The sequence below is a fragment of the Halichoeres trimaculatus genome, unplaced genomic scaffold (assembly GCF_033239565.1).
Source record: "Halichoeres trimaculatus isolate MK-OKI-2021-1 unplaced genomic scaffold, fHalTri1.1 fHalTri1_scaffold_10, whole genome shotgun sequence".
In the NCBI taxonomy this organism is placed as follows: Eukaryota; Metazoa; Chordata; class Actinopteri; order Labriformes; family Labridae; genus Halichoeres; species Halichoeres trimaculatus.
In genome coordinates, this window is record NW_027437187.1 from 19,060,582 (window position 1) to 19,079,639 (window position 19,058).

Consider the following 19,058-nt stretch of genomic DNA (forward strand, 5'->3'; position numbering starts at 1 on the left):
ATAAATCAATAGAAGTCATACCAATGTAATCATCATTTTTTTCCTTGAGGTTAAATGACATTAATGTAAACGTATACCTCAACGGAAGTGATACTCTTCAAGGCGGAGGAATAAAACATGAGGGCTTCATCACCAACTTCCTTTTTACTGTGGCCGCCATAGCAAGAGGAGCGTGGTTCCCGGCGAGCCGATAACTTAGAACTGAAAATGGTAAGAATTTACGTTTATTTCCTGATAGACAAGCCGTAATCTACAAGAGGGTTGTAACAATTGTCTTATAAAACGGGATGTTGAGTATTATTGCTTTTTTAAATCTTAATTGGGCATTAAATTCAGCTAGGAGTCGAAATGCTACCGGCTACCGAAGCTAACACGAGGAGCCATTTTGGTGGAACAGTCCTACAGAGTGACACGTGTGGTTGAGCTATGTTGGCAGGTCTTTAACACGTTTTTAGCGGCTATCCATAGTCATATTGCACCCATATTTTATCTGCCTCAAGATACACCCAAATCACTCAGGAAACAATGTCTCTACCATGGAAATTTAATGCGCAATGAAAGGACGTAGTTCCTGTGAGACTGCTTTGCTAAATCAAGCGATCACACTCTGGCATAGCAAGGGCCGAAAAATTCTTGTCTTGATTATTTCTAATTTTAATAGGCTGCGGGAGTTTCTACATTGAAATTCAAACAGTCTGTGCTCTAGCTTTGCAGATAAAATGAGTCCAGTTTTAAACCAAGTTGAAGTTTTTGTTAGCTGTTTTGACAACACATGCTAATTGCATTGGCTCTTGAAGACCCTATACCTATATGCGTTAAGACTTCACTGAAAAAGCCTCTGCATCTTTTGTAAGACACGACCTTTTCAAACTCAACATGATGGATATTCTACATTTTTAATGCTTTTACTTTTTTTCCCCAGGCCTGTGCCCGACCCCTGATCTCGGTTTATTCCGAGAAAGGAGAATCTGCAGGCAAGAATGTTGTCATGCCTGCAGTCTTCAAGGCTCCCATCCGCCCTGATGTTGTGAATTTTGTTCACACCAACATGCGCAAAAACAGCCGCCAGCCTTATGCAGTCAGTGAACTGGCAGGTGAGTGATTGTGTCTATCTTGGACTGAATTATGACTGCCATAGTTTAATATAAGTTATGTATTCACAAATTTTACTTGCATTATGGGTATCCAAGATCTGTACTTGTACCAATTTCAGGTCATCAGACCAGTGCAGAGTCCTGGGGTACTGGAAGAGCCGTGGCCCGTATTCCTCGTGTGAGAGGTGGTGGTACCCACCGCTCTGGCCAGGGTGCTTTTGGAAATGTATCCTTGTAGAGCGTGATGGCTCCAAATTGTTCTTACCTTTATTTTAATATTCATTTGTCATGGCTAATTAAAAGTGAAAAATGCTTGCCATGATGGTGTAATTTGCGTCTGACTCTGTGAACAGTGACAGAATGCCTGCTGTCATATGCTGGCACAGATGGCTGACGAACATTTGAGTCTGAGCAGGTATCCAGTATGAAAGTGTTTGAGTTGTTTCAGTTGTGGTCAAACATCCTTGACTTTGGTCTAGATGTGTCGTGGAGGTCGCATGTTTGCCCCTACCAAAACCTGGCGCCGCTGGCACCGCAGGATCAACACAACCCAGAAGCGCTATGCCATCTGCTCTGCTGTGGCTGCCTCTGCCATTCCCGCACTCGTGATGTCCAAAGGTAAGATCCAGTAAAATATGAATTGTAGTTATAATAAACATATGCTGTAACAACTGAGATCTTTCTGTTTGGAACATGTAAGTACAATTTCAGGCTTGACTTGCCATGATGGTGTAATTTGCGTCTGACCCTGTGAACAGTGACAGTTGCCTGCTGTCTCTAAGCTGTCACAAGGTATTGATGTGCATTAAATTCTGAGCAAGCTATGGCAGCAATGTCTATTGACAGTCATGGGAGGAAATGTTATGTGTTTGCATCTTTTGTTAACTCATTGGTTTTGTTTGCAGGACATCGTATTGAGGAAATCCCTGAGGTCCCACTGGTGGTGGAGGACAAAGTTGAGGGCTACAAGAAGACCAAGGAGGCTGTGCTCCTGCTGAAGAAGCTGAAAGCCTGGAATGACATCAAGAAGGTAAATACATGTTAAGGAAACAACCAAATAGTTTTTCTTTGCTAACTCACTTCTCTATCAGAGAAAAAATACTTATTTGAGAAACATGCTTTCATCAGACTTAATTGTAATGTAAAGTGTATGGGTAAAATTTTAGATGAGCGTTAAAGTTTGATTGGGGACAGGTCCTCTGCCTGTGATGATTGCTTAGGTTAATTTTACAACACATGACTGGAGTACTTGATTTTGCTAACTAGAAAATTTATTTTAAACTTTGCAGGTCTACGCCTCCCAGCGCATGCGTGCTGGCAAGGGTAAGATGAGGAATCGTAGGCGCATCCAACGCAGAGGGCCATGCATCATCTACAACCAAGACGCTGGTGTCACAAAAGCCTTCAGAAACATCCCAGGTGTGTGATTTTTTTCAGTTATCGATTCCTATTTCTGTGCAGGGATCACTACATATCCAATGGGACAATTTCTTAAACTAGCTGAAGGATTCTGCTGTATTAAAAATGCTTCATTTAGTATTTTTGTGTATGTACAGTATAATGTATCAGTACTAGTTTTGCAGAATGTCAGTGTCTTATGACTGCATTTGTAAAATGAAAATGAAGTGATACGTAGAAAAATAACTTTATCTTTGTAACATTCTGTTGGGTTTTTATGAAGGCATCACTCTGCAGAACGTAAACAAACTGAACCTCCTGAGGCTTGCCCCTGGTGGTCATGTTGGACGCTTCTTGATCTGGACAGAGAGCGCTTTCCGCAAGTTGGATGAGCTGTACGGCACCTGGCGCAAACCTTCTTCCCTGAAGGTGGACTATAAGTAAGTGTTTATGATGAAAATAAGTGCAAAGCTAACATCAGAGAGTTAACTTTTTACTGTGATGAGCTTCCACTTCAGGTCCGTGTTTTTGAAATCCTGATATTAATTGAAGTTCTGAGTTTTACGTATCCAGAGAGTTTTAAGTTAACACATTTCAGACTCTGAATTTTGAACATTTAAATGAATGTCTCTTTTTCTTTCTTTTTTTCTAGCCTGCCAATGCACAAGATGACCAACACAGACTTGAGCAGGATCCTGAAGAGTGAGGAGATCCAGAAAGCCCTCAATGCACCCAAGTAAGCACAGCTTATTTGAAGTTACATGTTTTAGCCTGTCAACTATGATGATGTTCCACTTCTGGTCCGTGTTTCTGAACCCTGATGTTTAAGGAAGTCCTGAGTCACACAGTGGTTATTACAATTTGAAGCTTGTAGAAGTTTCCCTTGTTAAGACCTGTTTATTTCATTGCAGCAAGAAGATCAATCGCAGGGTGCTGAAGAAGAATCCTCTGAAGAACCTGAGGATAATGCTCAAACTGAACCCGTACGCCAAGACAGCAAGACGTCATGCCATCCTCAAGCATGACCCTGCGGTAAGAAACCCAACAACTAAAGCTACTAGATTATATAGATGCAAAAGTGCAGTGTATGACTTAGTATGGTCTCTTCCTTTAGATCAAGGCCAAGATGCTGAAACCCAAGAAGAAGCCAGGAAAGAAGGGAGCACCTGCTAAACCCAAGTCCACGGCATAAATTTATACTTACAGACTGGAGTTCAGTGATTAATAAATCAGAGCTTTGAAATCTTTGAGTCAGATCTTTTATTTCAAGAGTAGTAGGCAAAGATTTGACAAGATTATTATTATGTTGGATAATTTCTCATGGCATGTTGGTACATTGAGCAGAATTTGACCATGACACAATACCTGACACTGGGGACCATGAACCCATGCATATGTTGTTGTTTTTTTTTATATTTGATAAAAACAAAGATTTTGTAAGCCTGCGCATCAATTGAATGCAGTGGTAGTGGTCAACACAATTAAAACATGACTGGAAAAGCTGTGGGTAAGTTCGAAGATGGGGAACTTAAGGTTGTTTCCACATGAAGGACCATGTTTCAACAATTGAGATGTCACCACTTTATTTGGAAACGCTCCAGGTGAGATTTAAAAAATCAGGCTTTCATCAAAGATTTTTTCCCCCTATGTTAATTGTCTTTTGTTTTCCAGGCAGTCCTATAAAGAACAGTTTCTACCTGCTTTCCTAAAGACTGACTAAAAGTGAGTACAACACAATGAACAACTAAATTATTGATCATATTACTGTGATGAGCTTCCACTTCAGGTCCGTGTTTTTGAAACTCTGTGATATCCATGAAGTTCCGAGTTTGATCTTAAAACGATGTGTTGGATTGAACCTTACAATGTATGGTTTGATTTGGAATTGTAATGGTTTCCTGGTTTGTCTTTTCAGCTTGTCCATGTACAAGATGACCCACATAGAACTGAGTGGGATCCTGAAGAGGGAGGAGATCAAGGAGGCTCTTTTTACAGCCAAGTAGGCAAGGTTTAATTTATGAAAACCATTTTTCCTGTAAGCCATGATGACGTTCCACTTCTGGTCCGTGTTTCTGAACCCTGATTGTAATGGAAGTCCTGAGCAGCACGCTTTATTAACAGATTTCATTTTGGTACATGGTCACCTTGTAACAACATTTTTTTTTTTTCTCATTTCAGCAAGAAGACACACTGCAGGTGCGCCTTCGGAGAATTAAGACAATGAATGAACCAGAGCTACATCATGTCATTCAGGACACTGGAGATAAATAAATCCAATTAAACAAACCTGTCAAGTTATTTAATTCACAAGACAATTTATTACACAAAAGCTAGAATAGATTTGAATCTGGCGCTGAGGACACAAGGCAAAGAGGAATATCAAGCACAAAGGTTTAGCAGCATCTGTCGTGATTAAATAATCTGATCATTAGAAAACATGGCTTTTCAGGCAGGCCTTCAGTACAGCCCAAATAATTGTTAAATAAAGACTTAAATCACTTGGCATGTGGGTTTTTCAAACAAAAAAATTATCTAATGATTGCACAACTTTTAAATACATCTATCACTTGGTAGAAAGAAAGTTCACCCTTCATACAAAGCCAGAGGAACTTGGAATGTAGGTTTCTTTTTGGAGAAGTCTCACATGGTCGGACCGTGTGTGGGTGTCGAAGGCTGATTGAGTCCGATAGTACTGCACAACCAGCCAGCGAAGTCAACTTGCTCTGCCTCGGACTGTTTGATAAACGAATGCACCTGAAGAAAGAGAAAAATGGTGTTTCAGAAAGCTGAGAGATGGAAAACAAGAACATGTTTAAATTCAACTAACTCACCATCAGCTGTTTCAGGTCTGCTCTCTCTGCTGGATTCTTGATCAAACTGCAAGAAAGAAACAGTATGTGGGTGTAGTTACCTTTACCACCACTAGGTGGCAGACATTCAAGGAACATTGACTCAAATTGTACATCATGCCAGCTACTGTTTCCAACATGTCTCTTACCATTTATTTACAAAGTCTTGAAAGTCGGTGCTAAATATCCCAGGTAGCTTCGGTGGGGGCTAAAAAAAATAAGTAGAGGTAAATTAGTCAATAAAACACAGCAAGAAATTCTCTGCAAACAATCTGAGAGGACCAAATATGTATCTGCAGGTTGCATCAAAAAAATATCACACGGTACAAAAACACCATTCTAGGAATAGTTGAGGTTGTGTTGTGAGGAATAGAATAAATTGTGTGGTTAATTCTATTACTGCATGATGCACTTTACTGCTGTTTACAGCACATAAGACTGTTATATAAATGAAATACCACTCTTGAGGTTAAGCTGCTATGCTAACTAGGAGAGATGTGACTATGACTGAATCCCAGCCATGCTGACCACCAGAACATCATACAACAGCTTCTGTGTGTGTGTGTGTGTGTGTGTGTGTGTGTGTGTGTGTGTGTGTGTGTGTGTATATATATATGAAAAGATCACACTCACCTCATTGACAATGTAATCAAGTAGCTCAAATATAGCCATGGGTGGTCTGCTGTCAGGTCCATAGGCTGGGAGGGTAAAGTAAAAGGTATTAATGATTCAAAATTAACTGTCAGCAGCTGATGACACTTTATCACAGTGCTGTTATTATTTTGGTATTTCGGCAGTAACTGTGAGAATGCTTCAGCCAGAGCTGCTGGATTCTTTAAAACCCACTCAGCAGTATTACATGATGAAACAAACATCATGTCAGACTTACAGCTGCCTGGGCGTCCAGGGGGGCGGGGCTTGGGTGAGGACTGACTGGAGGCCACTTCTCCTTCCATAGGGAGACCAAAAATCTGCTCTAGCTCGTTGGCATCAGGTGGTGGGATGGGGAAGCGTCCGATGGCCATTTCAACCAGGGACAGACCCATACTCCAGATGTCTGACTGAACGGAGTAATGGGTGCCCTGCAAACGTTCTGGCTATAAAAACAGATCAAATGATGTAAATCACTTTTGTGTACAGTAATTCAGTAATAACATTGCTGCACGTTAATAATTAATTCTCCAAAACTGAGTTTCACTAAATGCAGTTTTAAACTCTGAATGAATTATGGTCTATTGAGTCTCATGCTCTGGGGTAATGTGAACAAATGAAATTTGAAGGATGTAATGAAAAACTTATTTCAGGTCCAAGTCAAAATGCAAGCCTCAGCAAATTGATTCAGAAGACAAACTAACATCTGTTAGATAGGTGATGGGGATTGTGGAGTTTTAGTTTTCGAAGTTGCAGTAAAATAGAGCTCTACGGGATCATCTTTGAATCAGGGTTAGAAATTAAATTTAAAAGCCAGTTTGACCCCATCCTCACAAAACTGAGGCTCTCTTGACATGAACAATATCAATAACACAACCAGTCCCATCTGCTTTGTGAATCATCTGATTTGGGAATTCGGCCTGAACAGGAGACTCTAGCTGCCTTCGACGTGTGACTCTGAGACTTGAGTTGTAAAAATGAATCCAAAAGGCTTATGTGTGAATGAGAACAGCAGGGAAGAAGAAGCATGTCCGGTTTCACTTACAGACATGTAAGAGCGAGTGCCCACAAAGGAGTTGGCCATGGAGTCAATGAGCTGTCCGCTCACTCCAAAGTCACACAGCTTGATCTCACCGCGGGAATTCACCAGGATGTTGGAAGGTTTGACATCTGAAAGAGAGATATCCAATATTACAGTATGAAGGGCAAAGGGAACTTAAATTACACACATCAAGGGAAAAAGGCTCTCAGCATGTTGTGCTGCTTGCCACATGCATGTCTGTGTCAACATTTTCTTTCAGCGTGTGAGGCCATACACCTTTGACATGGGACTCCCTGTTCCATGTAGATTAATACTCAGACTTTAGTGATTTCAAATATACAATATAAACAGGTGTATCTTTTTTATAGTCTTAAAACAGCAATGTGTATTCCACCTTTAACCTCCAAATCAATATTTGATTCTTAAGTAAAATAAAATAGCAGAAATTAACCTCTGTGCATGATCTTGTGTTTCTCCCTCAGGTACGACAGGCCTTTTATGACCTGAAAAGATATTTATGGCATATCAAGATAGATATTTTGATTATACAGCAGGAAAAAATGATCTTGTACGTATATGAAAAACGTTTCAATTTCTGACAGCAAAAAAAGCCACAGTATGACAGGTGGCATGGTGCTAAAGCTACCCACAGCAATGCTGACTTTGCCAAGGATCTGCTCTGGGATCTTGCCTGCCTTCTTTAGTGACTGATCCAGAGAGCCACCATCCTAAAGCCAGCAGAGAAGGAAAAAATCAATGTAATAAAAAAAACAAGCTGGTTTCTAGAAACAGTGGTTAGGTTGTGTAGAAGAGAAAACCAAAACCAGACTATTTTAGCGCAGCAGTGCTCAGACAGAGGTCTTTTGTGATGAATGATAAGTACCATATGCTCCATGCAGATGCTGATTTCTCCGTCACTGTAGAAAGCGCCATAAAAGCCCACGATGTAGGGGGAGTTACACTCATGGAGCACCTGCAGCTCTCTAATGATCTGGTTCCTGATGGCTGGTTTGATCTCCAGGTGGATCAGCTAAAACAACAGGGTTTATTTATGAACCAGGACCTCACAGAACATAAATAGCCAGATATTCAAGTTTCCTGTCATGCAAGCACTTAAAAGAACATGAGATAACACACATAAAGCTGTACCAAAAGAATCCTGAAAATACACATGTATTTCCTTAGGTCTGAGTTAAGTCTTGAGTCCTTAGTACAACGAGTCATGTGAGTGAGTGAGTCTCCAGAGGAGAACCCAAGCGGCCCTATTAGAGTGCCCGTTACCTGAGTACAAGTCTGAGTCACATTCAGCACTTTTGCTTTATATAATCAGACAAGTTCCCGTGTCACTCCAAAACTTTGGCTGTCTGAACCTGACTGTACTGTATACCTTTTGTGATGTGTAGAAGACCTATCTCATCTACTAACATCAGATTCCCACTGATCCTGCCAGCTGATCCAAATATTTAGTTTAACAATGAGGTTACAGCGCTGTGTGTTATGACTTAAAGCACACCACAAATGAAATTGTGGCTGATCTGTCAGCTCTCTGGAAGTTTATCACAGGCAAATCAGTTTTAAGAGTTTGGTGTTTGAGTACTGCCCCTCCAAAGTGCCACAAACCTGTAAGGTGATCCTTATGTGATGACCAAATCAATTCATTGAATTTCTCAAAAAGATGTGGAGCCATTTTTTGAACATACTATTATGAGCAGTTTACACATGGGTCAGGGATTGTTACTACATGAGGATATGTAGTAATTTGGAAATTTGCAGATGTTAACCTGTTATTTCATAACCATGTGTAAAATATGGGAAAGTATAATGCCCCCTCTTTAATGAGAGGACACACTCAATGATTTTGCTGCTGTGGGATCACTGCAGATGAACATGCTAATGGTTATGTAACTCTAGACAGATGTCTCTTAAAGTTTGAGCCTGTCTCTGTCTTCTCCTGTTTAACTCTTTTACATATTCAACATGTTGCTCCGCTAGTTGCTGTAATTTATTTTGTATATTCAAAGTACATGAATGTAATGTTTAAATTCGCTAAGTTATATCAGAACCAGCACCAATTTGAAGTTATTTAAGAAACAAACCATACAGTTTGTGTTGGAACTCTTGATCAGTTCACCATCACAACCTTTTTTTCTTTCATTCTACTTTTCTTCTATCTTTCTTTCGCTAACACTTCATTGAGTATTTTTCAGTTTGACTGTATTTTGTTTATTTGAACTGCTTGAATGATTTTTATTTCTTTATTTTTTGCTCTTGTCATAAACCTGTCATGGATGGATTATTTTGTGCTCTTGTCTCTAGAAGGGCCACTTGACAAGCCTTGATGGATTTCTGTGGCCCCTCCTGCACATCTCCTGTAGTTACTCTTTATTGAAAGACAGCACATGCGAGTGAATACATGTGGTAGCTCTTTTTCTGAACTGCATTAACTATTATGGCCTTGTTTAAAAATATGATCATATTTATCTAAATCATCAAACCAATAAACCAATAAGTCTGTTTCCTCCTCCATCCTTGTCCAAATGCTTTCAGCGCTCTGGTCCGAGTCACAAGTTCTAAAAATAAGGAACTTATTATGTTTACACTCAACAACACTCTGATAAAACAATGGTTACGAGAAACAGCAAGCTGAACTTAAATATATCTGACACAAGAGGTATAAACAAAATAAGTTAAAATGTCAATTTAAAAAAAAATTAAAAGGAAACAAGGGAAAGCAAAGGTAGATTAAGTACATAAAATCATCAAATGCACAATATATAGAGGTGTCAAGTGAGAACAACATCAATGTTACATTAAAGCCATAGGGCATAGTAATGGTCTGCTCTAATTATATTTTATATTGTACTCTAAACACTTATAAAAGATTTTAACTGTAAACTGGGCCTTAATTTCTCTGAAAACAGTGGAGATGTCCACACACAATATTACATTCCTTAAGAGAAAACCAAAAATAACAGTCGGTAAATAGTTACACTCCAGTGCCGAGAGCTCATAAAGATGCAATTTTGGTCCTGTCTACACTAAAGCCAGCCTTCAGTGCAGCAGATTACCTTCCTCGCCATGATCAGACCCGAGGGCCGATGAGAAACCTTGAAAACGACTCCTCCGTTGCCCGCTCCGAGCTCACAGATCTTCTCAAAGTCATCGTCCTTCAGCTCTCCCACCTTCTGCTTCTGTGTCAAAAAGGCCTCCAGACGTTTCCGCTGCTGCTCGTCCAACTCGAGCTCCTCGAGTTTCTTCTGCAGTGCCTCCAAGTTTGTTCTTAGAGAGAGGGTACAGAGACACAGACAGAGGGATGAGTTACACATTCAATATTTATGAACAAAACCTCTTTGGCTGGATTCAGATAGAATATTTGCTTAAATTCTTTCTGTGACGTATTTGCTGTTTCAAGAGCCTACAAAGAATCAAGATCTAACACATTTATTAAATAATTCAAACCCTGGAGGGGAAAACAGCTTCCAGGAGCCACTGGGAACAATGGTAACCAAGCACGGAGCCAGCAGGAAGACAGGAAGCTAACAGACCACAACGTGAGGAAGCGCTAAGTTTTCTTGGAACACTGACTTCCCTGCTTCCCTGCTGCGGTTGCCATGGCAATTCATTTCTATGAGAAATCAATGGGGAGGATAAATCTTTTCAATTGGCAGCTTTCTGACACCTCTCACCATCCACAAGTGTCAAAAAAACTGAAGTCAGTTGATGACTTTACTGACTTATACAGGCTAGTTTCAACTTTGCAGAAGAATACTACTAATGCATGACAGATTTGATGTTAAAGACACTGTTCTGTTATCATGCATCATCTGTAGCCCCTGACAAGTGCGCATCCTTCAAACCTGCATTATAAAATGCTAATTTGATGCTAATGAGATGGGCTGCATGCAAGCTCAGCGATAGTTCGCTTGGTTTCTTTGTTATTTAATCACAACTCGTTGGAGGGCAGCACACTCTGCGCTCTCCACCACACAGCAAAGAGAGGGTTAAGTGCTGCATATCCATGGAGACAAGCTGCTGAGTTTGAGTTGACTGTGGGCGGCGTGGGCGTTTTGTGGACAAGAGCTGGAGGTGGAGGAGGCTGGAGGTACTGAGAAGAGGAGCAGAAACACACACTCCACACAATATGAATGTGGGAGGGACAGCTGTAGCTAAACACTGCAGTCCCCACCGCCCTCTGTGAAGGAGGAAGTCAGCACGACACGGGCCTTTTGTGCCCCATCCACACAATGTCCAAGGACATCCAGTCGAAGATGAATAGAAAGGAAGCAATACTGCAGCAGAAATATTATGTCATTGCTGTTTTTGAAATGTGTTTGTGAAGCTCTGTTGAGTTTTGGCTTGTGACTGTGGTAACCTTTCCTTTAACTGCAGATTAAATGATCATACTGCCTCTAGTTATTAGACCAAAATAACTACTCATTGTCTGTTTTCCTACAAATAACACAGATCAAAGTAGACTGCAAAGTGCTGGATATATTTCAGGTCCGGTCACAGTGTGCAGTGTATACACGTGTCCTTTAAAAAAAGATCCATGAGAGAAACATCATCATATCTTTGCTGCTCCTTTAATACGGATAACTCACAACACCTCCTCTTCCAGGCAAAGAGCAGGAACATTACAGCAATGCATACATTTCAGAGTCAACTAGTTAGTAAGAAACTTACTCATAACAGCATCAACATCAACAAGTGTTGCACTTGCACCACATTCCCAGGCTGCCGTACATGTGATTCATTATGATAATTTTTGCACTCATTCTCAAAAAATAAGCTTATAAAAAGCAACAATGAGCAACATATCCCAGATTAACAAAGCTTTTAACAGCTCACACACACAGTACAGTAGTAAGTTTGAGTAAACAGCATCTTGGTAGTATGATCTTATCTTTCTCTTCTTTTGAGAAATGGCAAAGTGCCTCAGGCTGTCTATCCAGAACAGGTTGTTTGTATTTGTTCTCAGATCTCCTCTGATAATATTACATGCTTGGCTGGCATTATGCTGGCCACTCAGTACAGCTCTCTCATGGCTGCCAGCCATTTCACGCTGAGAAAGCATTTGGCGGGCAGTAATGGCAATTCCTTTCAACCGGAGTGAAGTAGTCTGGTTTCAATGAGGGGCTTATCGACTGCATTAGGCTCATCTGCACCCAATATACTACACCTGGACAGCTGGTGAGAGAAAACTGGTCCAAAATGTGCTTATTTTTACACGTCTGGTCTGAAACATGGGCGACTTTTTACGTTTTGAAAAATAATGCGTTTCTTGATGTTGGAGATATAATATTAGTATTGTATTTTAACACCAGAACTTATCTGAAATAAATATAAAAGCATACAAATCAGACCATCTCTTTTTATTGTAGTTTCATTGTCTTGTGTTTATTTTTACTTTTAAGTATATTATACGTCAATCCTCTTATCACCTACAGTTAATATGTTTGTGTCTATGAGTCTTTGAGTGTAACTTAAAATAATGATGGCTCAGTATGATTTCCCTGCTTTAGCTTCAGGGTCATAGTGTTGTGCAATCTCGCCCACAGTCATACAGTCATCGACAACTAGTGCACCTGTTTTTATTCCACACAAGTAAATCTTTGGGCTGGAGCAATTCATGGAGCATTCATTTGGTGCCTAAATGTTTTTAAAAAAAATGAGTTTCTGCCTGGAGAAAACACGTAAACACCTCTTAAGTCTGAGAAAAAATCTTAAACATGTCATTAAAATGTACTTGTCAATCAAAGGGAAATTTTGGCACACCAAAGCACTAGAAGCTGAAGAATACACAAAACAGAGAGTCAGTACATTGCAAAATTAAATGCCTTTGGGGAACCTTCCCTTCCAAAAAAACAACAATTACAACAGCAACAACTCTCTGGTGCATTGGTATTGCCTAGCAGTCCAGGCTGCGCACCCAATGTGGTAAGCCCTCAAGTGGACAGTTTTCTGCTCTCTCCACTGTTCGCTCTCTCAAATTAAAGGTATGAAAATCCCCAGAAAATAACTTTAAAAAAAAGATTTAGTCTTAGCAAATAGCTGGAAAACGGTGATGGCTGATCGGCTGATTCTGCAGGATTAAAAATTACTCTTTCTATAGACCTTGGATTTTAAAATCATAACTACACACAACCATTCTATTACACCACAAGTTGAGCAAAGTGACTTAATGTAATGACTTAATTTAGCCCCTGTACTCTGCAAGGCTGTGAGGTGACTTTGCAGAGATGTAATCAGGACATCAGGAAATGTTCAAATTCTAGTTGAGAAATCTGCCATGTCTGACACCTAATATGCACTTTTAAACATGACCTAATTCTAGATATCCTAACAAGCTTAAGTGCTAATTGGTTAAACTATCAGACATTAAGATCATCATATTGTTTTGACAGAGCTTTGATGTTTTTTTTTTTTCTATGAACCCTCAGAGTATAATCTCCCTGTGACCCTGAAAAACACATCGTAACGCTCATGGTCCTTGGCATCTGCCATGAAACATGCAGCTACACTTTTAGATGAAAAAGAAATAAAACTGCATTGTTGTTTCTTCCCTGTTCCTTTTTTTCACGTGGGCGTGCAGGTGTTACTTGTATGCGGTGTAAAAGAACACAATGTGTGCAAAGTGTGAGCGACAGATGTGTTTCTGCAGCCTTGTCGTCATCCTCCATCACCCGCCTGGAACAGGATTTTTCTATTCCTGAGAGATGAAACTCACTTTTTATGGAAAAGAACAAACAAGACTTTATGACTCTGTCACAACATGCAAACACACACAGTGAAAGCTCTGTTTGTGATGGGAAATAAGAATCCTCTTAATCTTAGATCAGAGCTTGTTTGCATATCTACCAGTCATTATCAACCAACTTCTCAACCTAAGTCTGATGAAAACAGCACACAAATGAATTCATCAGTCAACAGAAAATTTACTTGAGATTAAATGAAACAATATGAATCTGTACCAGAATTTCCATTTAATGAATGATTTTTTTTTAAATGCACTGTATTTAAAACTGATTCATTGCAAGGAAACAAACAACTTTCAAGAGTATGATCTCATGATGACACAATGAAGTATTCCACCTCTACAACACATACAGCACCAGGCATCAGGAACGGCACGTTATGTAATTCTCATCTCCACTCATCCTGCTTGTTGCTGGACTGAGCGAGCTTTTCTCTGCAAACTGAGAACTAGAGCACGGTGTCACAACAGTTTAATATCTCCATTACTCTGTTTTAAAAACTGTGGTGATAACATGATAACAGCCCTTACCACGCAGAAAGATTATTCAGCAATTAATTTCAAAGAAACAAGTCATCTTTATGTAATAAAAATGTAACTTACACTGCACTAATGCCAATATGTAATCTGTGAGAAAGGTATTGTGAAAGTAAACTGTTGAATATTGACTATGCTGAGAAACACTACAATTACAAGGTAAAATGTAGCAAATTTTGGTATCTAATGATGAATTAAGAATCCAATGAAAGCAGTTTTGATAAGTAAAATTATTAAATACTTGTAAGAATTGTGCTTTATTTGATTGATTACTGACAGAAAATTGAATCATAACCTATTATGATCTATATTATGTCCTCGTTTGTTTTTTATCACTGTAAACACGATGAATTTCACCAAGTCTGTGTGATTAGTGGTGCAATTCTGAATAAATGAACACACACCTGTTATTATATCCGGAGACATATGACAGTTTTACACACGCTGTCAATAAGCAATGCAGCTGTCAAAAACGATTGCAGTGGTCACGAGCCTTGATAGCATTTTGACGACACATGTGACAATTTCTACCTCTCACTCTCTAGAATGAACAAAAGTTAGATGTACATGCTGACACTCACTCCGTGGCTCCGGTACCGTTGATAGTGTTTCCATCCGGGATTGGGTTGAGTTTGATCGGCTCTGGCTTCCTTCTCTTCTGCATTATACCCCTCTGAAGAAACCCGCGCGAGCTGCGCTTATGATATGGATGAAAACCAGAGGCAAGGAGCGGTGCTATCTGAGAGGCTGGTTCAGGTTAGCGACGGGGACTGGCAGGTGAAAACAAAAATACAGCAGTGCAGCCTGGTGCTGGTGGGGTTGATATTCTTCTTAATGGGTGGATATGAATGACCGTGAGGATGAGACGTCACAAAAATATTTACATTCGTCTTCCGGACAGCATGGCTAGGCGTGGGACAGCGCCCCCTCTGCTGGTGATGAGTGGTACTGCATTTCTGAAAGCTTTCAAAGGGGATATCTTCAAAGTAGCAGCTCCTCATCAATGAGTACATCGTTTTGAATGATTGACATTGGAAAATTTACACTTTAAAGTAGACTTATGATCAAACAATCTCTCCAATCTACTCTCTAGTTCAGAAATAATGTAGAATGAGGCATTAAGAAGTACAAATTCTGAGTGTTAAACTCCCAGAAAGTTGAGAAATATTGAAAAACTATGTTTCATTTTACTTTTAAGATTTTATACATATTATCATTAAATTTTGATAGAATAATGAAAATATTATTTCATCTGAACATTGGGTTCTTGCCATTAAAAAAATCAGTTAACCCAGGTCTGTGTAATCTAAACTCTCAAAAGCATTTTCATGCATAATGTTTTTTTCATTGAGAGATTCGTCTCAACTCTGACTTTCTTAAATTTGCTGTTCAGTGGACAAAGTTATTGCCCCTAACCTTGCCACTGATCATCTCCTGAACATGCAAAGGCAGCGGTGTCTTTCAAATAAATATTGAACAGGAATGAATTATATCTGTATAGAAATTGTTCAACTTGTTGCTGGTAGTCTTATTTCTTTTCATAGGTCAAAATGAGGCACCAGCTTCATTCTCAGTGAGTTTCAAAGCGATTAAAACACTACTTACAGGAGCTTCAAACACAGCCCTTTAGCATCAGCCTCCCACAAAACAAGCTGATCTTTCCTCACATGCTCTAATTGTGGTCTTAGATTGTTGAGGATTCAGCGTCTGATTTCATCCACAGCAATACCCTCCTTTCTTTCATACTTTCCATCGAACATTTGGTGTCTCACTGTTGTTAACACTCTCCGTGGTCATTACGGAGATGAAAAGAAGCTTTAGAGTCTTTTTGGATGATAGAAGAGGTCTGAGCACACTAGAGTCCCCAGACTTATACTCATTCTTATCAGTGCGCTGCTTCCCAAATCTTTAATGGCTTTTGCATTTTAAAAAGGCTGTTCTTTAAATGTTATAATCTTGTAAAATAAATTTTCAAACTGAAAAATTGTCCTGACATTTTCTGCCTAGATATTAATCTATTTGACCGATAACTTAAAGAAAAACGTGGAAAGCCTAATGTTTCCCCTCTCCCATGCTGTATGGGTCAGACCACTGTTGAAAAAAATTCAACCAGAACTACAAGTTAGTGGTTTGACCTGTCAAACAGGAGAACATCACATGCTTGAGTAAATGATGTGTCAGCTGTCAGCCTCACTGTACCATGTTGACTAGACATCAGACAGAACCTGAACCTGCTGCCACTTTTCAATCCACTCTGAAGTCTTTCCACACTGTCCTGACAGACACAAGGCCACAGAGCCGTGCCTGGTTTACCAAAAGCATCTAGCTCCCAAAAACACCCTTTTCTCCATAAAGCAGGACTGACAGAAAGGACAGATTTGTCGTGTCCTATCAGGAGCTCATGGACAGGAACTGCGTGAATTCTAAGTTTTGACAAATTGGGTTGTGGGCACTTGAGCACATCAGACCTGGCTACAGCCTCAGTCCTCCACATGAAACCATAAAACAGCTGCACCCTAGTGTGGTACCAGTGGTTCACCCCACAGCAGTCAAGGTACCAACATAAAGTCAATTTGGGCCCCTGCTTTTTGTCACATTCTGAAAGCTTTGCTTTAGTTTGGTGTATGTATGTATGTATGTATGTATGTATGTATGTATGTATGTATGTATGTATGTATGTATGTATGTATGTATGTATGTATGTATGTATGTATGTATCTATCTAATTATCTATCTATCTATCTATCTATCTATCTATCTATCTATCTATCTATCTATCTATCTATCTATCTATCTATCTATCTATCTATCTATCTATCTATCTATCTATCTATCTATCTATCTATCTATCTATCTATCTATCTATCTATCTATCTATCTCTGTGTGTGTGTGTGTGTGTGTGTGTGTGTGTGTGTGTGTGTGTGTGTGTGTGTGTGTGTGTGTGTGTGTGTTTTAATGAAGAGAGCAGATTCTGCAGCCTAACTACCGTTGACCTGAATCAGTTGATAAGTATGAAAAAAAAAACAGTGAGAGACACCATTCATAGCACAGATGATGTATTTGCCATCATATTCTCTGTCCCTGACACAAGAGAATATGTCGATAATGAGGTGGATAACCCCTGAGATTTTTTTTTTTTTTTAAATGACAATGTCATTAAAACTGATGACAATTAAAACACAGATGACAACTTATCAAGTGAAAAGAGGGAAACACCCCCAACCCATTTCCTGTTGTTTGTCTCTGGTGTGGCTGTCCTCAGTGCATCGTGAGATGCAACAATTACCACCTCCAAACCGCCTCAGCCTGCTCATCTATATGTCATCAAATCATCAGCGGCAGAGAATATGTCTACCAAAGTGGTGCACTGTAGAGACAGATTAACATACGGCTTGAGTCGTAGACCTAGTCCCAGTAACATCACTCCGCATGTTGGGACCCCCCCACACACACACACAGCCTACATGTAAAGAAATGAGCTTTTTCTGACTAAAATGACTATTTGGACCAGGCTGTAAACATGTTTGATTTGAGATTCCTTGGCTTTTGTCGCCAGCCTCAAGTTGACATTCAAAGAACCGCAGTGTTTTGCTCTTCCCCATTTGTTTCACTTGTCAATACCTGAGGTTGCAGCTTAGGTCAACCAATTTGTTCTCTGTGCTACTAACCATTGTTTCTTTGTGTTTTCTTTTGATTGCTAACCTATTTATCATGCACCCCAGGCTCCACCTCAGTCACCATTCTCTCATCTTTAACTCTTCAGACCCAACCTTTATCTTCTGAAACCACCACTCAGCCTTCAACTTAGAATTAAAAATCTGATACCAAAACTTGCTTAAAAACCCCTCTGACTTTATCTTTGGTCATTTTTGGGTTAAATAAACTTCTATCAGTCTTGAGACAATTGATGTTCATTGAGCTTTATGTTACATTATTTAAACAAACATCCCCCCAAACTCCCTCCTCCACCCACCCAGCCACCTCTCCACATAACCCCAAGGTGGAGTATATGTAAAATATTAACACAACTTAACATTCATTATACATTAAGACTTTTGAAGTGCTTTTCTGTGTTCAAATAGTTTCTGATTGAATGATGATACTCCATCTTTACTTTATGATTCTTGATTCTTAACAACTTCTTCTAAACAACAAGGAGGACACCTGTTTGTGCAGAAAAGGAGGACTTTTGTTGTTGTTTTTTATACTTACAATATTAAAGAACAGTTTGTTGTCTGACATTCAACTGCAACAAGCGTAATGTCAGAACAAACATGGTGACCATTTTCTCAGCGGTGAAGTGAGAGACACCCGTTGGTTTAAGCTTTGAAATGAAGACCATAGGTTCTGTACTTTAATGAGAGAGAAGTAGCAGCTGTAATGTTTCCATTGTACAACTTTAATTAAATTGAACTTGTGTGAAAGAAACCCTGTCAGACCCAAACTGTTATTCAAAGCCGACTGTTTTTAATACATCTCAGCATGTCCAGAGGGGATCTTTAAATTTTTCAGCAGCAACTTTTCTTTCCAGAGTCAGTGTCTCTGATGCTCCACAGATCTCGCTGTCGACAGTTTTTATGGCAAAATTTTTCTTATAAAAGCTTTTCACAACGGTGGCTGTAGACTGTGAGGTCTGTTGTTTATCCAGACAAACAAGCCGGGCTGTTTTCACTCCAAGTATGCTGCTCCTCGATGTTATTTTCCAAAGCTGTGAATGAAATTACATTTTGAT

General features: G+C 39.6%; 2 protein-coding genes and 6 non-coding genes across 8 annotated transcripts; 7 read left to right on the forward strand and 1 right to left on the reverse strand.

Annotated features, from left to right (window-relative positions):
* The first annotated feature begins 116 nt into the window (after nt 1–116).
* On the forward strand, nt 117–3,735 carry rpl4 (ribosomal protein L4). Its single transcript, XM_074677340.1, has 10 exons — nt 117–210; nt 923–1,094; nt 1,214–1,320; nt 1,574–1,712; nt 2,000–2,124; nt 2,384–2,513; nt 2,776–2,932; nt 3,145–3,228; nt 3,404–3,524; nt 3,607–3,735. The coding sequence occupies exons 1-10, from the start codon at nt 208–210 to the stop codon at nt 3,682–3,684; spliced, it is 1,116 nt and encodes a 371-aa protein (XP_074533441.1). The 5' UTR covers nt 117–207; the 3' UTR covers nt 3,685–3,735.
* On the forward strand, nt 1,409–1,508 carry LOC141797274 (small nucleolar RNA SNORD16). The gene has a single exon (XR_012599018.1). It is a non-coding gene; the product is annotated as a small nucleolar RNA SNORD16 (small nucleolar RNA).
* On the forward strand, nt 1,814–1,913 carry LOC141797275 (small nucleolar RNA SNORD16). The gene has a single exon (XR_012599019.1). It is a non-coding gene; the product is annotated as a small nucleolar RNA SNORD16 (small nucleolar RNA).
* Nucleotides 2,986–3,054, forward strand: LOC141797270 (small nucleolar RNA SNORD18). The gene has a single exon (XR_012599014.1). It is a non-coding gene; the product is annotated as a small nucleolar RNA SNORD18 (small nucleolar RNA).
* LOC141797271 (small nucleolar RNA SNORD18) lies at nt 3,268–3,335 on the forward strand. Its single transcript, XR_012599015.1, has one exon. It is a non-coding gene; the product is annotated as a small nucleolar RNA SNORD18 (small nucleolar RNA).
* Nucleotides 3,736–4,253: 518 nt separating the features above from the next.
* LOC141797273 (small nucleolar RNA SNORD18) lies at nt 4,254–4,323 on the forward strand. The gene has a single exon (XR_012599017.1). It is a non-coding gene; the product is annotated as a small nucleolar RNA SNORD18 (small nucleolar RNA).
* Nucleotides 4,324–4,529: 206 nt separating this feature from the next.
* Nucleotides 4,530–4,597, forward strand: LOC141797272 (small nucleolar RNA SNORD18). The gene has a single exon (XR_012599016.1). It is a non-coding gene; the product is annotated as a small nucleolar RNA SNORD18 (small nucleolar RNA).
* Nucleotides 4,598–4,787: 190 nt separating this feature from the next.
* Nucleotides 4,788–15,184, reverse strand: map2k1 (mitogen-activated protein kinase kinase 1). Its single transcript, XM_074677339.1, has 11 exons — nt 14,907–15,184; nt 10,103–10,313; nt 7,918–8,064; nt 7,685–7,762; nt 7,486–7,537; nt 7,038–7,162; nt 6,231–6,438; nt 5,975–6,039; nt 5,491–5,549; nt 5,324–5,369; nt 4,788–5,246 (listed from the first exon to the last, which is right to left on the reverse strand). The coding sequence occupies exons 1-11, from the start codon at nt 14,987–14,989 to the stop codon at nt 5,133–5,135; spliced, it is 1,188 nt and encodes a 395-aa protein (XP_074533440.1). The 5' UTR covers nt 14,990–15,184; the 3' UTR covers nt 4,788–5,132.
* Between the last annotated feature and the right edge of the window lie 3,874 nt (nt 15,185–19,058).